This window comes from Pithys albifrons, chromosome 5, assembly GCF_047495875.1.
Source record: "Pithys albifrons albifrons isolate INPA30051 chromosome 5, PitAlb_v1, whole genome shotgun sequence".
Classification (NCBI taxonomy): domain Eukaryota; kingdom Metazoa; phylum Chordata; class Aves; order Passeriformes; family Thamnophilidae; genus Pithys; species Pithys albifrons.
Window position 1 is genome coordinate 50904965 of NC_092462.1, and position 22466 is coordinate 50927430.

The following is a 22466-nucleotide window of genomic DNA, read 5'->3' on the forward strand; positions in this document are numbered from 1 at the left end:
TGTCTGTTCTGAAGGTCATTGTATTAGGGATTGATGTATCACAAAAAATTACTGAAAAGTGGCACATAAACTGCCATGCTTACTTTTTCCTCACTCACTTCAGATGTTTCTGTTAGTGCAAGTTTATTCTTCTGATTTCCTTGCTTCTGCTTTAAGTGCTCAGGGCAGTTTCGTAGGACACATCTGCACACGTAGATGTTTCTACTGCAGATCTTTCTACATCTGCAGATGTTTTCTATGGAGGAAGAAGTCCAACGTTTCCTTAGGTTTTCTGCCTGCAGGCCTGTGGCTTCTAAATCAACTTCCTGGTAACCCCATCTGGCATTTCAGGCTAATCCAGTGGTCCAACAGTGTTCCTTGTGGTGCCACTGTGTACCTCAAGCTAGTGACACAGAATATGAGGTTTCAGTAGCTGTTTGGGGCTTGGCAGGTAGCTGTTGAGAGGCTGACAGGTAGCTGTTGGGAGCATTAGGAAGTGGAGTGTTAGGATTTTCAAGCCCACTATCTCCCATGAGACCGCAGCATCAGGAGAAAGGGATACAGGTTAATGGAATCAGAGTACTGGCTGGTGACTCTTGCTTTCATATTTTGCGTGGAAAATACATGCAATTGGAATGGGAATTTGGACATATATGTAGAGAAGAATGAAAGGGTAGGAATAGCTGGAGGAGTGATAGATCCCTTTCCTTTATAGGCACATAGGCACTTGCCCAAAAGTAACTTTCTGCCTCATTTCCACTTAATTCCTTGAAAAATGTGGTCTGGAGTAACCTGGAAGATAGATCTATATTGGTCTTAACAAGAAATGTAGCATATATACATACAACATCCTGTTTTCTTTCAGAAGCACAATGTGGTAGCAAAAAGAAATATATAAAATTCATGAGAAACAATGGCTGTTTTTCAAGCTACTTTGTGGTAAATTGAGTATGTCTTCCAGCTGCATTGAGGCACCACCACTTAGTGAACGGTTTTCTTGCAGAGATCCCATTGTCATCACACTGCATTACCCATTATAAGTCTGTTAAGGCAGCAGTACTTTGAACTACCCATGTTGCCATTAAGAACTCTAGTCAATATAAAGATAATTATAGATAACCATCCATGTATATCACATTAGTACCTGCATTTTCTCATAATTTACTTTATGTGCGCAGTTGCTTGCATCATCTGTGGCCATACCTGCTTAGCAAAAATGGATTTTTCACAGTAGACTGATGAAAAACAGATATTTGAAATTTGTAAGTTAATATCTATTATGATACAGAATATATTGTAAGAGATTAAAACTGTAAAGAAGCAACAATAACTTTGACTAGTGTCCACTCCAACAAAAATCTAACCTGAAAAAATTAGTTCTGTTTTCTAAATAACTATTTGAATTTGAAACACAGAAAAGGAAGGTAAATATTCTGCAAACACTAAAACATCTGGAAATAGTGCCCTTGAACACTATACTATTTAAAATCCAAATGTTCTTTTATTGTATCAACTGCTTTTGAACTGAAGACAATAAACCTCTCTTGGAAATGATCAGCACCATGTTTAAAAAATGAATTTGCTTGTCTTGTCTTTATTTGTACAGAAAGTATTGCTTCTTATATTTCAAATGTGTTTTCAACCAGCAATGCAAAACATTTTTTTCTTTCTCTTTTGTTTTTAATAGCAAATCCCAGATGTATCACCAACAGGCCGCTACACAACATTGGTTCCTCTTTTATTTATTTTAGCTGTAGCTGCAGTGAAGGAGATAATAGAAGATATTGTAAGTGTTTAATAGCAATATTTTTAAATATTTTTCATATTTTTCATTTATAATACTACAAAAATTTTTCTGCATAATTCTGTGTTGATCCATTGTTGCCTTCTGGATGCTTTTAAAACCTTCTGAAGCTACTTGCTTCCAAAGATGAAATCTTAGAAATATGGTGTTACAATTCAAAAGTGTGTTTACTATATATACAAGCGATAATAGCATGAGAAAACAGTAACTGTTGTGTTATATAATATAGATTGTTTATAGTCCAGTATAGAATATATACTAGAATAATATTTACAGAAGAAATGTGAGAACTTCTGGCTTTGATCATTGAAGAGGGTAGAATTAAAAAAAATCCAGAATACTGTTTTTTGAAATCTTCAGTTGAGATGTTTATAAAATAATAGAGAAGCCCTTTGGAAAGCATTGAGGATCAAGCAGCTTCATTTGTCGTCTTGTTGTGCTTCGGCCTTGGCTGAACACCAGGTGCCCACCAAAAGCCACTTTGTCACTTCCCTCTGAAACTGGACAGGGGTGAGAAATACAATGAAAGACTCATGAGCTGAGATAAGTACAGGGAGAGATCACTCACCAGTTGCTGTCCTGTGCAAAGCAGACTCAACTTGAGGGAAAGCTGTGGATGTGGTCTATCTGGACCTCAGCAAAGCCTTTGACACAGTCTCCCATAGCATTCTCCTGAAAAAGCTGGCAGCCCACGGCTTGGACAAGTGCACTCTCTGCTGGTTTAAGAGCTGGTTGATGGCCAGGCCCAGAGAGCGCTAGTGAATGGGGCTGCATCCAGCTGGCGGACGGTCACCAGTGGTGTCCCCCAGGGATCAGTGTTGGGCCCAGCTTTGTTTAATATCTTTATTGATGATCTGGGTGAGGGGATTGAGTCCATCATCAGCAAATTTGCAGATGACACTTAAGTTGGGGTGGAGGGTCTATCACCTGGAAGGCAGGAGGGCTCTGCAGAGAGATCTGGACAGTTGGGCTGATTCCAACAGGATGAGGTTCAACAAGGCCAAGTGCCGGGTCCTGCACTTTGGCCGCAAAAACCCCATGCAGCGCTACAGTCTGGGGACAGAGTGGCTGGAGAGCAGCAAGGCAGAAAAGGACCTGGAGGTCTGGATGAACTGGAACCTGAACATGAGCCAGCAATGTGCCCAGGTGGCCATCAAGGCCAATGGGATCCTGGCCTGTATCAGGAACAGTGTGGCCAGCAGGTCCAGGGAAGTGATCCCCTGTACTCAGCACTGGTGAGGCCACACCTTGAATGCTGTGTCCAGTTCTGGGCCCCTCAGTTCAGGAAGGATATTGAGTTGCTGGAGCAGGTCCAGAGAAGAGCAACAAGGCTGTAAAAGGGACTGGAGCACAAGTGCTGTGGGAAGAGGCTGAGGGAGCTGGGGTTGATTAGCCTGGAAAAGAGGAGGCTCAGGGGAGACCTTATGTCACTCTACAACTGCCCTGAAAGGATGTTGTAGCCAGATTAGGGTCCGTGTCTTCTCCCAGGCAACTATCAGTAAGACAAGAGGGCATGGTCCTAAGCTCTAGCAGGGGACATCCAGGTTAGATATTGGGAAGAAATTCTTTACAGAGAGGGTAATTAGGCATTGGAATGGGCTGCCCAGGGATCTGGTGGATTCTCCATCCCTGGAGGTTTTTAGGATGAGACTGGATATGGCACTTAGTGCCATGGTCTAGTAACCGTGGTAGTAGTGGATCAAGGGTTGGTCTTGATGATCTTAGGTCTTTTCCAACCCGGCTAATTCTATGATGAATTAGTTGAACTCATTACTAGTCAAAATCAGATCAGGATAATAAGAAGTAAAATAAATATTATTACCTTCCCTCTACCTCCTCTCCTCCAGGCTTATCTTTATTCCTGAGTCTCTACCTTCTTCCCCCCAGAAGCTCAGGGAGAGGAGGAGTGGGGTTACAGTCAGTCCATCATGTGTTGTTTCTGCCACCTCTTCCTCCTGAGGGTGAGGAGTCCTTCCCCTGTTTGAACGTGGAGCCCCTCCCAGGGGAGACAGTCCTCCACAAACTTCTCCAGTGTGAGTGTTTCACACAGAGTGCAGTTCTACACAAACTGCTCCTTCTCCACTGCTACCAGAATCTTGCCACAGAAACTCAATACACCTGCATACCTGAAGCTGGGTGGCTTTTTATTTCCCAACAAAGTAATTCCTGGACCTTTCTAAAAAGTGTCTTTTAGCTTGCTACTAAAATTACAAGTTTCACTCCATTATGTTTAGAATAAACAATAATCTTTTTGGTTAAATACCAGTTAAATACCTTAGGTGAATGAGTACAGGTCACTCATGTAATTTTTGAAATTTTAAAAATCAATTTTGCCCAGTTGTGAAATCCAGGTCCCAGCATTTGATATATCGCTTTATTTCTGAAGTCACATGCATAAAATCCTTAGTTTCACTGTTGTGACTTTGCAGGGTATTGTAGACAGAAAGGGGAATAGACCTTTTCAGTTTTTCCCATTTCTCCAGTCCAGGGCAGTTTACTGTTAGCCTTTCATGTCTTGGTTTTAAGTGTGATCTGCTGACTCCTGGTGGTCCTTGTTAGACAGATAACCCCACCTATGCCAGGCTCTTTCCAGTCAGTGTCTGTGGTAGTGGTTGTTTTGCTTTCTTGCATTGAATGAAAACTTTAAAAGAGGTGGGACATTATGTACATGGAAGTGCCCATTCTGATTTTATTTTGAGGGAAGAGAAAGGAATTTCAGTCACTGTTTCATTCATACAAAAGATGTTGGGGCTTTTTGAGTACCTTCCTGCTCTTCCTCCACTAAAAGCATATGATGTAACCTATCTCCAGATGCTAAGAAATTTCCTTTATCTGCCTTTGTTCTGTTTTAGTTCTGCAGGTATGTTATGAGGAGGACAAGACATTAGATATGTCGTAATACGGCAAAGTGCCTTGTCCACTAGATTAGCAATATTCCTGTTTATGGGCAGTTCTCTTTGAGTTTTGGAAAGGGTTGCAGGTAGCATAGTCTTTCCCTGCACACAAATAGGAAGCTCCCTGGGAGCATCATATTTATTATTTTTGAGCAGAATTACAATGTATGTGCAGAAACATGATCAAGAGGAAATGCACTGAGCTGCAAAGGAGATTTGGAATGGAGGGTGGCTGATGACATGCTGCCTTTCTTGCTCATACAGTCCACTCAGTGTTCTTCTCTGTTACCTCTGTGAATTGATGGTAGGCAAGATACAGGCCCATGGATTTTATGAAGCTCCTGGGTCACAGAGTTGTGTGGTCCTGCAAGACACAATGAGGTTTCCATTAATTATTTTTCTTCTATTTGGCATTTCTAGTTTTTGCTATCCTGTAGTCAGCTTCTCCTTAAATACATTCGTTGCTTTCTCTTTACATAAACAAAACCCCTTGAAAAAAGCCATAAATTCAATTCATGTTCTTTCAGATATTTTTAACCATTCTGCTGTTAATGCTTACAGACTTACACCATCTGTCAGTGTCTAGGCAAATATAAAAATGAGGTTGCTGCTACTGTACAAAGTGTCCTTTTTAAAATTGTCAAGTTACATTTCTTTTGTCACTTATTTCTGCCATTTTGTCTTTGCAACTTGAAGTGTATGGTTTGGCAGGGTGGGAGGGAAGGCAGGGATCGGGGTTAGTGGGTTTTGCATATATCTACTAAACCAATAAAGTTCTCATTACCAAACACTAGAGAGATCCGTAAAAGCAGTACAGCTGTACTGTTTTTTCCTGGGTAAGCTGACCACTTGCTGCATAGTAAAATATTGGGATTTTTTTCCCTTAACCTTTAATTTTCATTGTGTCTCAGTTTCTTTTACACAGTGAGATATAGAATCTCCAGGAATGGTAATCTTCGACTAATATTAAAGCTCTGGGATAGGGACAGTGTCTATCAATATCAATAAATATACTTATCAAAATAATACATTGAAAAACCGAATGTTTCTTTTTCTGGAATGAAATCCCAAGAAGAAAACTATGTTAGCAACAGACATTATTCATGAACAGCATGTGTTTTCCATGTATGCTTCAGAAGTGATAGCAAAATTTGTGACCTGGAGTACTAGATTGTCAGCTGTTTCCGATGATTTTCACCCATCATAGCTCAGCAAGCAACTGGTATTAAACTGTTAATTTTCAAACAAGAGATTCACCCTGTGGGCAAATAGACTTCTGCTTTGATCAAGTTATACTTTCCCATTGATCAAGGGTGATTGACCTGTACAGTCAGCCACGCTTTTGAAAGGAGGATCTGTTGATAATCTGTGAAAATCTAGTAAACAAATACTACTTCAACTTTGCAAAGTGATAAGGTGGCCTTTTAAGAGCTTATAGGTCAGAGTCATATCAACATTTTATTTGCAATAAATTGCTCAAGTGGCTTGACTTAATTTTCTTTCAATTTACAAGATTGGTTCTGATTTAATTTGTATTTCAAAGGCATGAATTCTGTACGTCTGTTCAAAAAGCTGACCTAAACTGATTAAATCTATTAAAATTCATTTTCCAAAACACGTTCCTGCTCAGGAAAAAAATTATTTCAATGGTCTTAAATACTGTATTTAAACTAGTACTCCCTAAACTTTACGTATCTGAGATTGGTCATACCTTCAAAATGCTGGTTGTTAATGGCTGCATCAAAAGACTACTGTCAAAAGATTTCTTACAGCTGTATTAAAACTGAGGGACATCATGGCCTCTTTGGGGGAGTGTGCTGTCAATTTTTGTTTGTTTGTCTGTTACTGAAGGCTGCAGGCATTTTCACAGAAGTGAAGTCATATGTTTACAAAATCATTGCTTAACTTCAGATCTGAATGAACACTTACATGAAGAATTGTTCTATGATGTTTGCTCTGGTAGAATTATCTCCCAGTTTCAGGAAAGGGCAAAGTAATGGTACTGAAATGTACCAGTTCCTTATATAAGGGAACTTGTTTAGATAGTGACTGCCCACGTGAGAGGACATTCTAGTACAATGCAATTAGCCTGGAACTGGGTGTGACTTTCCTGTTCATCATAAGTATGCAAGTGATTAATATTTCTATTTAAATGTTTATTGAATAGATGAGTGGGAGGGGGTAATAGATGTGGTTTTTATTAGAAGTATGAAAGTTTTATTTTATCAACAGAAGTATTTAACCACTGTGCATTTTTGATTTAGAAAAGGCATAAAGCTGATAATGCAGTGAACAAGAAACAAACTCAAGGTAGGAAATTTTTTTGACCTTTTTAAGGAGGGGCCCAGTATTGAATTTTTGCAAATGGTAGTAATGTAATTTGAACTGCTGACAGGTAATTGAGTGGGAAATTGCATATGCAGATTACTTCAAAATTTGGAAGGTAAACAGTTGAAATAATAATTTCCAGTGAAATTATCCCCACAAAACAGAGTATGTTCTAGGTTAGGGTGGGAGGTTCCTAAGAAACTTGAACATTTACTCGTTTAGCACAAGTGTCACTGTAGCTGTTAAAAGATCATAATTACCAGTATATTTAGTGGGCCTACATTATAACTGAAAGTCTGCATTTCTGGATATGCAAATAGAGTCTATTGTCAAAGCAGTAAATAAAAAGTTAATCAATATGGTATTCTCTCACTTTGTTTTCATGTATTCAGCAATTATATAACCCTGAAAAGCAGTGATGCGCATTGTACATTGTATATCCAGCTCTACCTTTGATTGTTTTTTAAACATGCAAAATTGTTAATGAAACAACCTGTGCCTGTATAGATTCTGTATATGGGTTTTCCTTCATCTTTCTGTTCCTTAATGACTATACCTCAGTTAACCTTAAGTAACTAACTTCATAAATTTCCATTACTACAAAAAACCTTTTGCAGAGGATTTTGATGTATTAGGCTGCATTAGGGATGATTTTTGTTACCTTAGGCTGTGCACATATATGATACAGCAGGACACCATCAACATTCTGATGTGATGAAATCTGCATTTCTGGAGTGTGGGGAAATATTTGCCTTCTATAGGGCAGATGGAACGTACCTTTGAAAACTGGTTGTTAGAGACAGCTGAAAAATGGGAGATACAAGACTTTATGGCACAAGTTCTGTAACCATTATGTAAAAGATACATAGGAACACCTTTTTTTTGTTCTCATAAGAAAATGTATTTAACTGAGTATCAGTGTATGTTAATTGGGCTTAAAAGCTTATCAGATCAAGCTAGGGATAGAGTACTCCAGAGCTTTCAGGTGGCTCAGCATGTTTTCATGAGTCTGACTCATCCATTAGAGAGCTGATTTTAACTAGTTAAACCATCGGAAAACAAATTTAGAAACTAAAAATTATAGTGTCTCTCCACAGCAGGACAGGACTTTCCCTTAGCATCCAGAGACCCCTCTTTAAGGAGCTCCTGGCAACATCTGGTGACTTACATTTCAGACCTGCAGAACTCCACTGACAGTTACTCTACTATTTGTGAAACTTAGTTGTCTGGATTGCTGCAGGGTATATTTTTAATTCTCATAAGTTCTTTCATCTGGTTGGTGGCATGGCCCCATGAACAGTATTGCTGACACAGGGGATGGAAGCAAATAGTTGGTGGCACAATTATGAAATGTCTTGGGTTCCTTAGGACAGTGTTACAACCATTGTTACAATCATGCTGAGTATGTAGTTTTCCCAGTGAGGGGAAATGGTTTGTCAAGGTAGATTTTGTGTAATGATCAGCTGATTGGTGAGGCAGTCATTAAAATATCTTGCTTACTGTCAGAAAGGGAGACTCCTCCATTTATCATTGCCCAGACCCTATGAGCATTAATAAATTTGGGCAAAGGAAGGGAAAGAAAATTTATCTGTTCCTGAAGAATTTTTAAGCAGGTTAAATAATGATTGCAGAAACCATTGAGATATACAAGAAGAGGAGTCAGTCTGGTTCCTCTTTTTTTTAAGTCAACACAAGCTTGCATAAGAACTTGGTCCTGATCAGGTACTTAAGATAAGCTTCCTGACAGTTTGAAAGCTGGATGACACAGTGAAAGAGAACAAGCTCTTTAAGCTATCTGAATATTGATGCATAGCATTGTTTTCCTTTTCCTCATGCATATCTATCTTCCATAGCTTGCAACTGAGGCTAAAAAAGAGTAACCTTTAATATTCTCTGAAAACATAGTCATGAGAGTTAACTAGGAAACAAGGCATGGGTTTTGTATCATAATATTAACACTTAAAACTAGAATAGTGGAATGCGGATGCAATATTAGTTGCAACTACTGGGGAAAACTATACTAAATGTTAAACTAAAACAGCATGGTTTGATTTGGAGGATTTTCAGTATGTTTATGGAGGAGATAACTGCAGTCATCCTGAAGTTCTCTGATATGCCAATAACTGTAGAATAAAAGAAAGATAATAAGCTTCCTGGCACCTTTTTACAAATCTTTTATAAATGAATCTTTTTAATATGAATCTCATCAATACTTGAATTGAGGAAAAAAATCTTGAATTTAGCCCCTATACCCGAATAATTTCATAACTGTTTAACTTTGGAACTTCTTATTCCAATTGCTAATCTATTTTGGAAGACACCACATTATCATAAAATCTGTATCAGATTTATTTGATTCTCAGATCCTGTAAAATGTTCTGATTGACATTTTAGTAAGATTCTGTGGTACAAAAACTGTTACAAAGAATATGTGCTGTATAATTGAAATGCTTGACCAGAATTTATAGAAACAAGGCATGCTGTAAAATATTATGCAAATGAGATGTCTGTATGGCTTTTAATAAGGAATCTAGCACATACCTGTATACTGCAGTTAGAGTGTATGACTGGAAAATACTTTCTTTTTTCCTTTTTTTTTAGTACTACGAAATGGTGCATGGGAGATTGTCCACTGGGAAAAGGTGTGTGTCTTTATTGGTGACTTTTAGAACATAATGCATACCTAATATGTGGTTTATTTCTCCAAATAATTATAGATATTAAAAATTAACTGCTATTATGTGACATTTATAATCTTGTGTATTTTATTTTTTTGTCTGTTAATATTTGCTAATAGTGCCAAGGTTGTGGGTTCGATCCCTATATGGGCCATTCACTTAAGAGTTGAACTTGATGATCCTTCTGGGTCACTTCAAACTTAGAATACTCTGTGACTTGTCTGTCAAAACATACTTTGAAGTCAGGCTTAGTTTTGATGGCATGATTCAGGCAAAACTGGTGGGCTTTAAGTTCAGTGAAAATAATTTGAACAATTTGATGGCCTATTGCAAAATTATTCACTTCCTTGGTATTATTTGCTTTGCCAAGGCAGGAACTTCTTTCTGGAAATCAGTTACTTTGTGTGTTTGTTGAACTTGGCCTGAGTCATGAGAATTTCCAGGACTATTATGCTGTCCTTAGGAAGGGACTTGTAAAGGTAACTTTCAAGGACTAAATGCTATGCTACCTATATAGTCACTTAGTCTTACTGGTTTCCATACCTGAAAGCTTGAAGAAAATTTGATCCACAGTAATTTGGACAAAAGATTCAGATAAAATTGGCTTATACCTTTGAAGAAGCAAGGATAAGGGGTATAAAGTGTGATGCAACAAAACAGTAATCTTAGGTGAGATGAGCTTCTTCTTTAACTCAACTTCAGTCTTCCAGTAAAGTATTTTACAAAACTAACAAAAATGAAGAACTGCATACAGAAGGTCATGGTTAGGCTTATTAAAGATTATATTTCCAAAGAATTCCAGTGACTTTTGAGTACAACTCCAGTTGTACAATCTAAATTCTCTAAGTGTTTGAGTTTCTAACAGTTCTTTTAGCAAACTCAACAGGTAAATATTTACTGTGTTTAAAACAAGCAAAGCATATTTTGTTTGAGACCATTAACCAATTCCCAGTTTTCTTTCAGGTAGATGTTGGAGATATAGTTATAATAAAAGGCAAAGAGTATATACCTGCTGACACTGTACTGCTCTCATCAAGGTAGAGATGCCCACTGATGCTTATAGTGTAGAGGCTGGTTTCTCTACCCTGCATTTATTTATTTATTTATTTGTGATTGCTCCAAGGAAATAAAGAATAAACAAAAATGCTGCTGTTTTGAAGTATAGCCTTTTGTTCGTTTGGTCATGTATCATTTAAGGCAATGTTTCCTTAAACTGACAGTTTATTTTGCTGTTTTGAAATTATACTGTCATTCAATTTAACCCTAAGAAAAATTTAGTATGTTATTTTGTTGTTGGATATAATACAAATATAATACAAAAAAGGCTGTTTCTTTGTTTAGAATTCGAACCTTAACTAGGTTGGCTTTTTGATATGTACTCAACAAATTCCATCCCATAAGTAAATCCAAATGGATATATTACAGGGAACAAAAATGGGTTTTAATGGATTTAGTCACTAGACTGATAGTTAAATCAGGAAAAGAATTGAACATGAGATGTGAAGAATCAAATTACCACTGTCTTTATAAAATGAACAGTCACTTTATTATCTAATGCATATACTATGACGATTTCAATACTGAAAGCAAGACTAAATTTATAGCATGTTATGCTGTGACTGTTTTTACATGAACAATCAGAGCTTGTTTATCATCATTTCCTTGGACAGTTTTATTTAAGAAATCCACATCTTATGTGGAAGATGCACATTTTTCAACATCTATTTGATCAGGTCAACAGACAACATATTCTAGTATTCTTTTTAATGAATATTATTTAAATGTGATCAGTTGTATTTTAAATTTTTGTTCTGACACAAGCAAAAGCATTATTGTTATGTGTATGACTAAGATTTAGGTATAAACCCTCTATGATCCCACTGAAATTAATGAATCCACTCATACCCACAATTAATAAAATTAGGATCTGATGTGTTTCTGTTGACAGACTGCAGTATAGACTAGTATATTGTTTATTCTGTCTTCCATTGTATCTCAAAATTAAGTGTAGCTCTTTCTAAAACACTTCCATTAAATTACTGTTATGTATAAAGTAGTTGCTGGATAATTCTGTGAATTTTCCCCCCAGTCTGTCTTCAATGCTAATGTTTGTCATAACTTAGCTACGTTTGTGTTGTGTCCTCCATAAACCTTTTACTTCTGTGCTTTGAGAAGCATTTATAAATTTTATTTATGCTTCCCCTCTAAGATCTTAGGCAATACACCATGATGCAAGAACACTTGTTCTGTTGGCCTGATACTACCTTCTGTCATGCTAACCCTGGTGTCTTGCAGGTGGAACAGGTTACATCCTCTCAGAGCAGCTTCTTCATAATCTATCTGAGTAATCTTCTAAATTTGAGTCTATGCTTAGGTGTCTTCACAATTTTGACCTTTTGGATTTGAAGGATGCTTAACATTGCAGTGTTCTCCTGTTGTGGTTTACATGGAGAAAAATAGCAACTGCCTGAAAAGCTACTTCACAAGCCTTGTTCCCCCAAAGGAATCTTATATCATGTGCTGATAAATTGAAATAATAGTTAGCTGCTGCTGGACTTGGTCAGGACTGCTACTGCTTTGTTTAACCTTCTTTCATTGACCTTATCACAACACATTATGTATGTCCAACTCTGACCTGCAGTTTCCCTGTCAAGTTTTCTTCCAGGATCCAGATTGCAATGGGGACTCTTTGACTCATGATTGCTTTTCTGGGCCCAGTTCAGGCATTTCTTCCAGCTAAAATATCGTCCTTCGTTACATTACTGGGATCCTGTTGCAGCTCTCTTTCCAGGAGAGAGCCCTGTACTACTGCTTTACCTCTAATTCTGCCTATATACCAGAATTGTACTCTCCTGCACCTCTCATATCCATGTGGCCATGTATTCTCCAGGAAGACAATCTCATCAATTTTGCTTTTCAGGTGTTTATTGATGCCCAATTACATTCTGCATTTCAAAAGCAGTGCAAGTCCATGGGCCTGGTTTTAATTCAGACTAATATTTGGTTCTTTTTACCAGCAATGCCAGGTTTTGGAGAACAAAGGGATCTTAATTGTTTTAGGAAACTATAGTGGCTTACAATGAAAGGACACAAACTGCTGAGATTTAATTTCATATGGTTCTTGCTAGCTCAGTGTTCACAGAAATTTGCAAAGCTGAAACAAAATACAAAATAATTACCAGCATGTCTACATAGAAAAGCTACTTGTCACCTGGCTTTTCAGAGAAGTTGATGGAAAATCTTTTGTTGTGCCTTTTTTTTTTAATTGACGTATGAAGCAGCTATAAACTTCATCAGTTGATAAATAAGCATAGCTTTTTTATTTTTACTGTACAATGTCATTGTGTTCTGCAGCTTAAAATTGGTGCCTTACAGTAAAACAATTCACTTGAGCAAAAATGAAAGTGTTCTAGCTCTTTTTTTTCCTGACCTGATTAAAATAGATTTTGAAAAAATGCTCATCAGACATTTTAATTAACATGTATTTTTTGAATAATAATTTCAAACTCTTTTTGTCTTTGTTCATTTCTTTTGTTTTGTTTGTTGTTTTTATCTGCCATCACTTATTTTTCTGTTCTAATCATTTCAAACTGGGATGTGTAGGTGGCAGTAGGGGAAGTAGTGAAAGTGACCAATGGGGAACATCTCCCAGCTGATCTCATCAGTCTGTCTTCAAGGTTAGAATAAACTAGTTGCACAGGATATGTGTATGTGGGTCCTCATATGCCAAATACAAACAGCTCTGCCATACTGATAATCTTTGCTTTGCTGTTCACCTTTCTTCAACAAAACCTACACATTTATAAAATTAGTAAGGGTTCGGTTGATAAAAGTACAGATCATTAAAGCATAAATACACAATAATGCTCCAAGAAATGAGAATTCATTTCAGTCCTCTTTTTTCTTTTACACTATCCCCATGAAATTTTATCAGACAAGGTTAAAAACCAGTATAAAAATAAGTGTTTAATTCCTTAGAGTGAATTAAGAGGAATATATGTTTCTACCAAACCACTGTTTTCAGCAAAGAATGTAGTTTAATGTTGGTAGGACTGGTAGAGGACCCTCTGCACAGAGTTGGATGTTGCACAATCTCTGCTGCATGCAATGACAAAAGCAGCGTTGGTCTTGTGTATTGTGACAAGTGCATGTTTCTTAGACACGTCAGCTTTGTGCTATTGTCTGCAGTGTTACCACCCTTTGCTTTTCCCTAACAAATCAATGGGCCTGCCTTGATCTAACCTAAATTTACTGTGGAGGTCACTGCAATCTGCTACAGTTACTACAATTTAAGCATGTGTCTCACTTGAAATGTCTTTGCTGCCTTAGTCTGTTTTAAAAGTGCTTCTGAAAAATAGTTTTTTATTGTTAACTAATAAAAATACTGATTTTGTGGTAATGTCTTACACAGGTGATTCCATCCAAACAATGTAAATAAAAGTAATTTATATTTTTAGAAAATTTTGCCAAGAAGAAAACACTAGCCTGAAAGCAGCTTATGATAATGATTTGTCACATTTTAATGCTTGTACTTTACAAAATTGTATTAGAATAACCTACTTAACATTATCCTGCAAACAATCTAAAATTAAGTCACTTATCAGTAGCCACTGTCACATTAATAAAGAAAATTTTAAAAACACTTTATGCTTGAATTTTTTGTTAGAAAGAAGGAAATCATTAGAAGCTTCAAAGTGCTGTAGATAATAAACCTTTTAAGTTTTATGACTTATTTGGTCCTTTTCAGAATCAAAACTTCTTTCTGTCATAGATTTAAGTAGTAGATGTTCTTTCCTCATGCCCAGAAAAGGAGCTAATTGGAGTAATTCAGAAATTTACTATCTACTTGCAGAAAAGTAGTTTTCTCCTTCTGTATCTCCACTTTCCTAGTTAACAATTCCATCATGATTGTAATACAATTTAAAAATCTAAAAGTATTGTACAAAATCTAAAATCATTGTTGTGTTCCACATCAAAAAATGGTATTGGAAAAGTTAAATCCAGGGAATTAGCCATTTCTCATTATGTGTCAAATAGATTAAGAAATCAAGTAGTAACGTTCTGCATGAACTTCAAACTTCTAAAAAGCTTTTGAAATTGTGTAAGGAGGATTTATTTCAAAAACTGTGTTATGTTATCCATAATTAGACTTTTTTTGTGAGAGAACCCTTTGCAGGAAACCTTTTGTGTCTGAACTACTGGTGCCTTCTGTAGTAGGCACTACAAATGCACTGCACTTGTTCCCATATCCTAATCAGGTGTATAAAGATAGAACCCTTTTGCTGTGTACAACACTTTTACCAATGTTTCATCTAAGAAAATAGGTTTTGGCAAACTTTTCTGAAAATGTAAAACACCGTTGGTTTTTACAGATTTGGCTGTAAATTATTCTAATTCTGAAGATTTGATAAGACAAACCTGTTTGCATAAACAGGTATTACAAGGCTATAGAAAGTTTATGGATTTTGACCTTTTAATTTTAAATTCAGGATTTTTTTTTTCTTAATAGTGAACCACAGGCCATGTGCTACATCGAGACATCTAACTTAGATGGTGAGACAAACTTAAAAATTCGACAGGTAGGAATTTAACTTTTGAGATATTGCTAATATTTTTGTCTATTATTGCTTATGAGAAGATTTTATTGCAGTAATGGCCATTTTAGAAGACTGTGAAATTTTAGTGTTTTGAATAAAAAGCTACAGGTTACTGGCATCATAAAAGCAGAGGAATAAATGGTTACCCCTAACGCATTCTTTCTGCTTTGTTTTAGGGTTTTTCTTTGGGAAAATAGGTAGAAATGTAAGTAGTTTGAGTATTGGTTTTGTTTCTAGATGAGGCAGATGGCCTGCAGACAGCAGCTGTTAGTGCCAGTATTGTCCATCAGGGGCAGGTAGGGAATACCAATTTTTTTAGTGAGTATGCTGTCTATGCGCAGGAACAGTCTTGCTGACGTGTGTGTTGGATTATGATCCTATGCTGATGATGGTAGTTTAAGATGCCAAGGTAACTTCTTCACTGTAGCATCCAGCAGTGTGACAGCAAAGTGTAGCTGGCCTATTTTGTTCCCAGAGGGATACTTGTTTTCTGGTCTTGCACTATCAGGTTTATAATACATAGATTTATTATTGGATAGTGATTCTTAATGTGATGACAAATGAATTTTGTTTACAGGGTTTGTCACTGACATCAGAGATTAAGGACATAGAAAGCTTAATGAGACTTTCAGGCAGAATTGAATGTGAGAGCCCAAACCGACATCTCTATGACTTTGTTGGAAACATCAGACTGGATGGGCATGGGTATGTAAATACAAGGAAGAAGTTTTGGGGATATTCCATCCATCAGTAGATAGCTATATGTTGTTAAACTACTGAAGTTAGAATATGAATGGTAAATATTTTTAATATATTCCTTACTAGACTTTATTCTTTTAAAAAACTTAAGGGATAAAAACTTACTTCTAATGTCTACAATTTAGGTTGTTATAGTAGTTGTCCTTCAGAAAGCAAAAGCTAGTAATAATAAAAGTGAAGTTCTGGAATATGTACATAGTTACTTCTGAAGCAATACGTCTGTTATAGAAGCTTAATAGAAATAGTTTCTTGTCTATTTTTTTCATTGTTGTTTTCTTCTCTTTGCTTAAATCTGGAGTGGAACAGAATTCATCACTGTGTATCTTAAATTCTTCTAATTTGGTAGCTGGAAGATGTTTAATAGCTTACTGAAAGTATATTCCTTTGGAAATAGACCACATGCATTTACAACACACGTTTGTAAAACTGCTTCAAAATTTCTGAGAATACTGAAGTGCATACAAGAAACTAATATTTGGAGTCTTCTGTGGGTTCACAGAAGAGTCATTGTTAGATCCAGAACTGTTGAGTCCTTCATTCCCAAAGATTGACAGTAGTTCTTAGTTATTTTGTAGGTATTTCTCCATATCCAGTGTTATTCATGTTTGTGGTTTTAGACTAATTCATATAGTACTAACTAATTATTAAATACCTCTTTTTTGTCCCACTTAATATTCCATTTTTTATTTACCGATTTCTTACAGATGCATTCCAGGAGTTTTCAGTCGCAAGAGTGTGGATCTATTATAATTACACTGTACTTGTCATTAAGAAGAGAAAAACATTTACCTGTAATTCTTCTCTGAAGGTAATAGTTATAACAGATCCACACATTTATTCTTCCTCTCTAGCTAGAGGGAAAATCACACTTTTCTTTTTAATCTAAAAATTGATTTAAAATATAAATACTGAATGTGCTGATGGCTGTTATACCTGAAGACTGTGTAGGAGCACGCCATCTGCTGGTCACGCAATTTTTCATTTGAGAAATCCAGTTTTGGAATATTTTTACTATAGTTCCTGCGCAGTAGGATAGTTCCAAAAGTGTGGCTCTAATATAATATTTACCTTCAGTGAAAAAGAATTGCAGGTAAGTAGCTCTTTTTGGATCCTGACCTTACTTCAACCTGAAAAATCAGGGATGAGTTCTCTTTCTGCCCATATTAGAGGTAGCATAAATTCATCTAATTGGTACTTAGCTATACAAATCTTTAAGACTTTTCTACCAGATTATGTAGATTGGGCAGTTGTGAGTTACACTTTATCCACTGCCATCTTAATATATTTGCAAAAGCAATAGAGGATACTGAAAATTTATCTCCCTCTTCTTACACTTTATGTGAGTCATTAGAGTGCCATAAGTGTTGCATCTGATTGACCTTTTCAGTCTTTTAATTTTCACTTCATGGAAGAACAACTCAAAATAAAAAAGGTTCTTTTTTTTTATGTTAGATACTCAGTATTCAGGGAGGTAGAGCACCACTACAGTTATTTTTGCCTTTTACCTAAATCTGTGTACTAAGAGGCAAAACTTCTGGTTTCCTCAGCTTTTGAGTGAGCTACCTCTTAACTCCAAAGTGTGCAGCTCTTTATTTTGCTCATGAATATACAGAAGCATGTCAACTTGGTTTTTGTCCATGAAGATACTTAGCTAGAGAAAGGAGAAAAGTTCTTCAGCCTAGATTAATCTGAAATGGTGACTAGACAGTGGCTCAGGGAATGGTGAGGGCATTGTGCAAAATGAGGGCAGATACTGGTTATCCAGACCTAAAGTGAATGTTTTCCTGAAGACATTCTTAAAATTTTGGATAAGAGTGAAGGATGCTTGTTAACAAAAACATTTTGATATGTAAACTTTCAAATGTGTCTTACAAATTACTAGCTCTTAATATAACCTTGGCAGCTCTGTTGGGAAGGTATTCTGAAAGGATATTTCCCCATTTGTGACCATCCCTGACTGAATACTACCCAAATACATTGCTGAGAGTCACTAGTTAAATAGAGTGCAAGTGAAATCAGATGCGTTGGATCAGTTTTGAGAAGGCTGAGGCTGGGAAATAAGACACTTGAGATCTCTGTCAAGTCATTGAATCATTACCTCATTAGAAGGTGGGATATGATCACAATGTTGAGGATTAGTAGCATGATACCTGGTGGATCTGAGCTTTCCATGCCCCTGGTTCCTTTGGTCTGTGTACCAGTTCTGCTGGCTGCAATCCCAGTTCTTAATCTGGTTGTCTTCCCAGTAAAAGACTTGAGAATGAAGTCCCATGCAAGTGTAAGAATGGTTTCCATTTGAGAGCCACTGTCCTGATGGAAAAAAAAATCAGTGGATTCTGCAATAGAAAGGACTATACTACATATGCTTCACAGTTTTTAGAAAGGAAAAATAGGGGAAGATTGGGAAGTGGCAGATAGAGTCTTAGAACTCACCTGATTCTTGAAGGAGTACAAGAATTAAGAGTTGCAGGTTTTGAATTTGTTTTCCTCTAATTTATTAGGAGAAGGAACATAAAGTCTTTTGGCATTCCATAGAAGGTCCACAGTTCAAAAGGTTTCTAGTTTACCTGTGGGAGACTTGCATATAGCCATAGGAAGTTATTTTTCTTTCATCTTCTTTGACATTCATGTTAGTGTTAATAGACTGAAAATATCTCATTATTCTTGGAATGATAGGTAAGCCATTCCTTAACTGAAATGTCTGTCTTGTGTTGATGAATAGTCCTAAAGTCTTAGAATGGTTCTGATCAAGGAAGGCCAATAAATGCAAGTACAGAAGCAATCTTTGGTGGCAACAAGGGTCTCTCTTAATGCTTCTGGAGTAACTCAAACCCAGAGGTTCCTTTCATATTTGAAAGGACATTTAGTCTCCTAGTTTTGCCGTGATGTGAACACATCTGAAATACAAGAGCAGCACAGTTCAGATTTAGAAAGCAAGTAAATATCAGTAAATACATTTAATATCAGTAAATATGTTTTATATTTCAGTTTTGTTTCACCATACCTTCTTTTGATGGAGTGCCTGCACCTAGAAATTGTTCTCCATGGCAATATCATTTAGCGTTTCATTCAGTTGAATGTACTTTGTTACTAGGGAGAACAATTCCTTAAACAATCAGTATGCTCTGTGCTAGTTTCCTAGAAATTCTAAGTTGTAGTGGGGTGGTGTTTGTTAGTTGTTTGTTTTTTATAGAAAAGCCCTCAAATATTTTTCCAGAGTAATTTTTTTCCTAGTTGCTGCAAGAACTGATTCCAAAAAACTTGTTTGCCACTGATAATTTTAGGAGAGGAATAATAGGTGGTTTTCTCTTTATTTGCAGTCTTTAAATCTTAAAAGCTTGTGTAAGAGTAGGGAAGGAGACTTGATGATCCAGAAGAAACTTGCTCACTGAGACTGACTATACTCACTGTGCTACCCAAAATGTTACCAAATATCATGGTTTTCTCAGTCCCTTCATATCTTATATATCAGACATGTAATTGCTGTCATTAATCAGTTTATTTGTAATCTTAATAATGTATTGGTTTAGAGATAGTAGTTGTGGATAAAAATGCCAAACATTAGCGCACTTTTGAGAAGTCTCAAGTGGTAGCTGGTATTTTTAGAAAGAAAACTCAAAAATAGGGCCTGATTGTCCAAGGAAAAGGGTAATAATTACCTAATATTTTTATATTTTAATAAAAAATTTGAACTACATTATAAGGTCAGCTGTCTGAATGTAAAACAGTTAAATGTTTCCAATGTCTTCTGAAGGTTTGTTGATCCTTTACTCCACACAGTTCTAAAAGAGTAACAAAAAAATTTACCTGGTTTTGCAGTTTACAGAAGGTGCATGAAATACTGTTTTGAATTTTAAACAATTGTGTTAAAAGAGGATATTTATTTCACTGTAAGTGGATTAAGTTGAGAGTTCACATAACTACTTCATTTGAAAATTGCTTTTGAAAATCGATTTTGTAAGAGAAAATTTAGGAGAAAGCTTTGTAATTATAAATCACAAGAAAATTAGACATGTTTAAGTTTCAGTATGCTTGCTTAGTAGTACCATATCAAAATTAGTAGTGCATAATAAAAATGAAGTGGTAGATAATATTTTTGGAAACTTAAATTTTTAGACTTGTTTTTAACTGTCAAGTTTTTTTCTGTCAACACTTCCAAAAGGTTATCTACAGAAATTAAGTTCCTAACATATTTACAATATTTGTCTAAATTTTGAGAAATTAATTCTAACGACTGCTGATTATGTTTATTCATTGACATTGTTTAAATGTAAAACTGCTTTCTTCTAGTACTGTTCCACTGGGATCTGATCAGATTCTTCTACGGGGAGCTCAGTTGAGAAATACTCAGTGGGTTCATGGGATAGTTGTATATACTGGACATGACACAAAACTTATGCAGGTTTGTCAGTTGGATTTTCTCTGTCTTTTTTGTTACCTTAGTTTACCATTCCAGGGTACAGAAAATCCTTTCAGAAAACATGGCTTAATTCAATATAGTAGTAAAGTGTCAATAATAGAGCATCTTTCATACAAAGTAAAACCAGTAAAAGTAAAGCAATTTCTTGTTTGTTTTATTTACTTAATCACAGATTCATTTTTTCCACTAGTAAGCATATTCACTGATTTTGTTTTGTAGCTTGTGTTTTGAAAATTGTTTTATTAGCAAGTTGGATCATCAGAGTTTGCCTGCTCATCTTTTTTTATTTTTGACTGCTCCTAAAACTGTACTCTTGTGGAGCTTTTGTTCAAGTACAAAGGGGTAAACATTCTTGACAGGAAACAAAATGAGAAAGGAAGAGAATGAAATTACTTTGCCTAGTGCATTTTGAAATATCGAAATTGAAGTGCATTTGTTGAGAAAAAAGAATATTGGGGCACATCGGGCATCACCATTTATTGGGATCCCCTTGTCCTGAGTAAGGGGGCAGTGTGAATGAGAGTCAGAAGAGCTCAAGCGCAGCAGGCATCAGAAGGCTTGATCAGAAGGCTTACAAGAGTTTATTCAAGATAGTTTCACAGACGGTTTCCTCATAGATTATAGTAGTAGTAGTAGTTTTAGTAGTAGAAGAAGTAGTTCTAGTTGGTTCTATTCTCAGTAATATCCACACCTTTTATATCCTCTCACATCCAACATGTCATGACATTATTGGCTAGCCCATTCACCTCACATTCACCAAAGCATCCCATTGGCTACAAGATCCCACACACACCACAGGTAGCTCTCTTGTCTTTTAGAGAGAACTCTAAACTGCTTTCCTTAAAGGATGTGATGCCCAAAAAGGCAGAACAAACTGTTTAGAGACAAAGTTTTAGTCAATAAACAGCAAGGTATTTATTAAGACCACGTTGGGGAAACTCTCCGATTAGTATTGGACAAAAGAGCTCCCAAATCTACAGTGAGAAGCTACAGTATTTATACATTTCTAGTGAGGGATTACAATATTTTTACCTACATATTCATGCACGATTTTAATATTGCAATATCTAGTTATAATATTCATAGCAGGCGGAGTTGGGGCGGAGCTGTCCATTTTGAGGAATATTATGAGGGGAGATCTGTTACTTCATCTGGTGGTGGTCGTATTTTTGCTCTTCATCCTCATGAACTTTTCAATTCGGTCTAATTTTGCTGATTCTTGCAGATTCTTGCAGTGGGTCTTGCCAAACATGGTGCTCTGGCTTTTTTCTTGGGATTAACCTGTTCGCTACATGGACCTTTAATTATGACTTCACTGAGAGTTAGATGTCTTCTGTAAATTAAACCTTATCTCTTGGAAACTCCCCGGAAAGTTGGGTGCTTTTAGTAAAATCCCCTAGGTTCTGGCTTTTCTCTACTTCAGATGCATGCACTCACTCTCACCCCTACAAAAGAATGCTTTCAGATTGGTCATACATGTCTTATTTATTGCTTTCCTGATTTGTAAAATAGTTCCTTGGAAAAGTGTGTCTGTATTATCAGTTGTCTTCTACAGCACTGATACGGTATATGCACATTAATTTTTTATGTTTACTGATAGCTGTTGCTGTTACAAGTATGCTGTGTGATTGTTCAAACTGCTTGTGGCACAAATCTAAAGCTCTAATTCATAGATTTCTAAGCTGCTATTTTTTAATTAAAACAGGGCATTTTATGGTGATATATTGGGGAGAATATTTAGAAAAGGATGCAGAAACATATAATTTGAAAAACAAGAACCATTCTACCTCATCTCGTATTTAACAGCCACTGGTTTTTTTTGTCTTTTGCAGAATTCAACAAGTCCACCTCTTAAAATGTCTAATGTGGAACGTATTACAAATATTCAGATTTTGATTCTGTTCTGCATCCTCATTGCCATGTCTTTGATTTGCTCTATTGGTTCAGCTATATGGAATCGAAGGCATACTGGAAGAGACTGGTATCTTGACCTAAACTGTAAGATGT

General features: G+C 36.3%; 1 protein-coding gene across 7 annotated transcripts in view; it reads left to right on the forward strand.

Moving 5' to 3' along the window:
- The window catches only part of ATP8A1 (ATPase phospholipid transporting 8A1), a 116005-nt gene that overhangs the window by 14829 nt on the left and 78710 nt on the right, over positions 1–22466 (forward strand). For 3 of the 7 annotated variants that reach the window (XM_071556565.1, XM_071556560.1, XM_071556563.1), the window contains exons 4-11: positions 1667–1765; positions 6942–6987; positions 9607–9647; positions 10647–10720; positions 15193–15262; positions 15858–15985; positions 20330–20441; positions 22292–22457. In XM_071556565.1, the coding sequence (XP_071412666.1) occupies positions 1667–1765; positions 6942–6987; positions 9607–9647; positions 10647–10720; positions 15193–15262; positions 15858–15985; positions 20330–20441; positions 22292–22457 (736 nt within the window). Of the gene's footprint in view, positions 1–1666; positions 1766–6941; positions 6988–9606; positions 9648–10646; positions 10721–13286; positions 13361–15192; positions 15263–15857; positions 15986–20329; positions 20442–22291; positions 22458–22466 lie in introns of those variants that run through there. The other 4 variants (XM_071556561.1, XM_071556564.1, XM_071556566.1 and 1 more) reach the window with 2 other exon arrangements.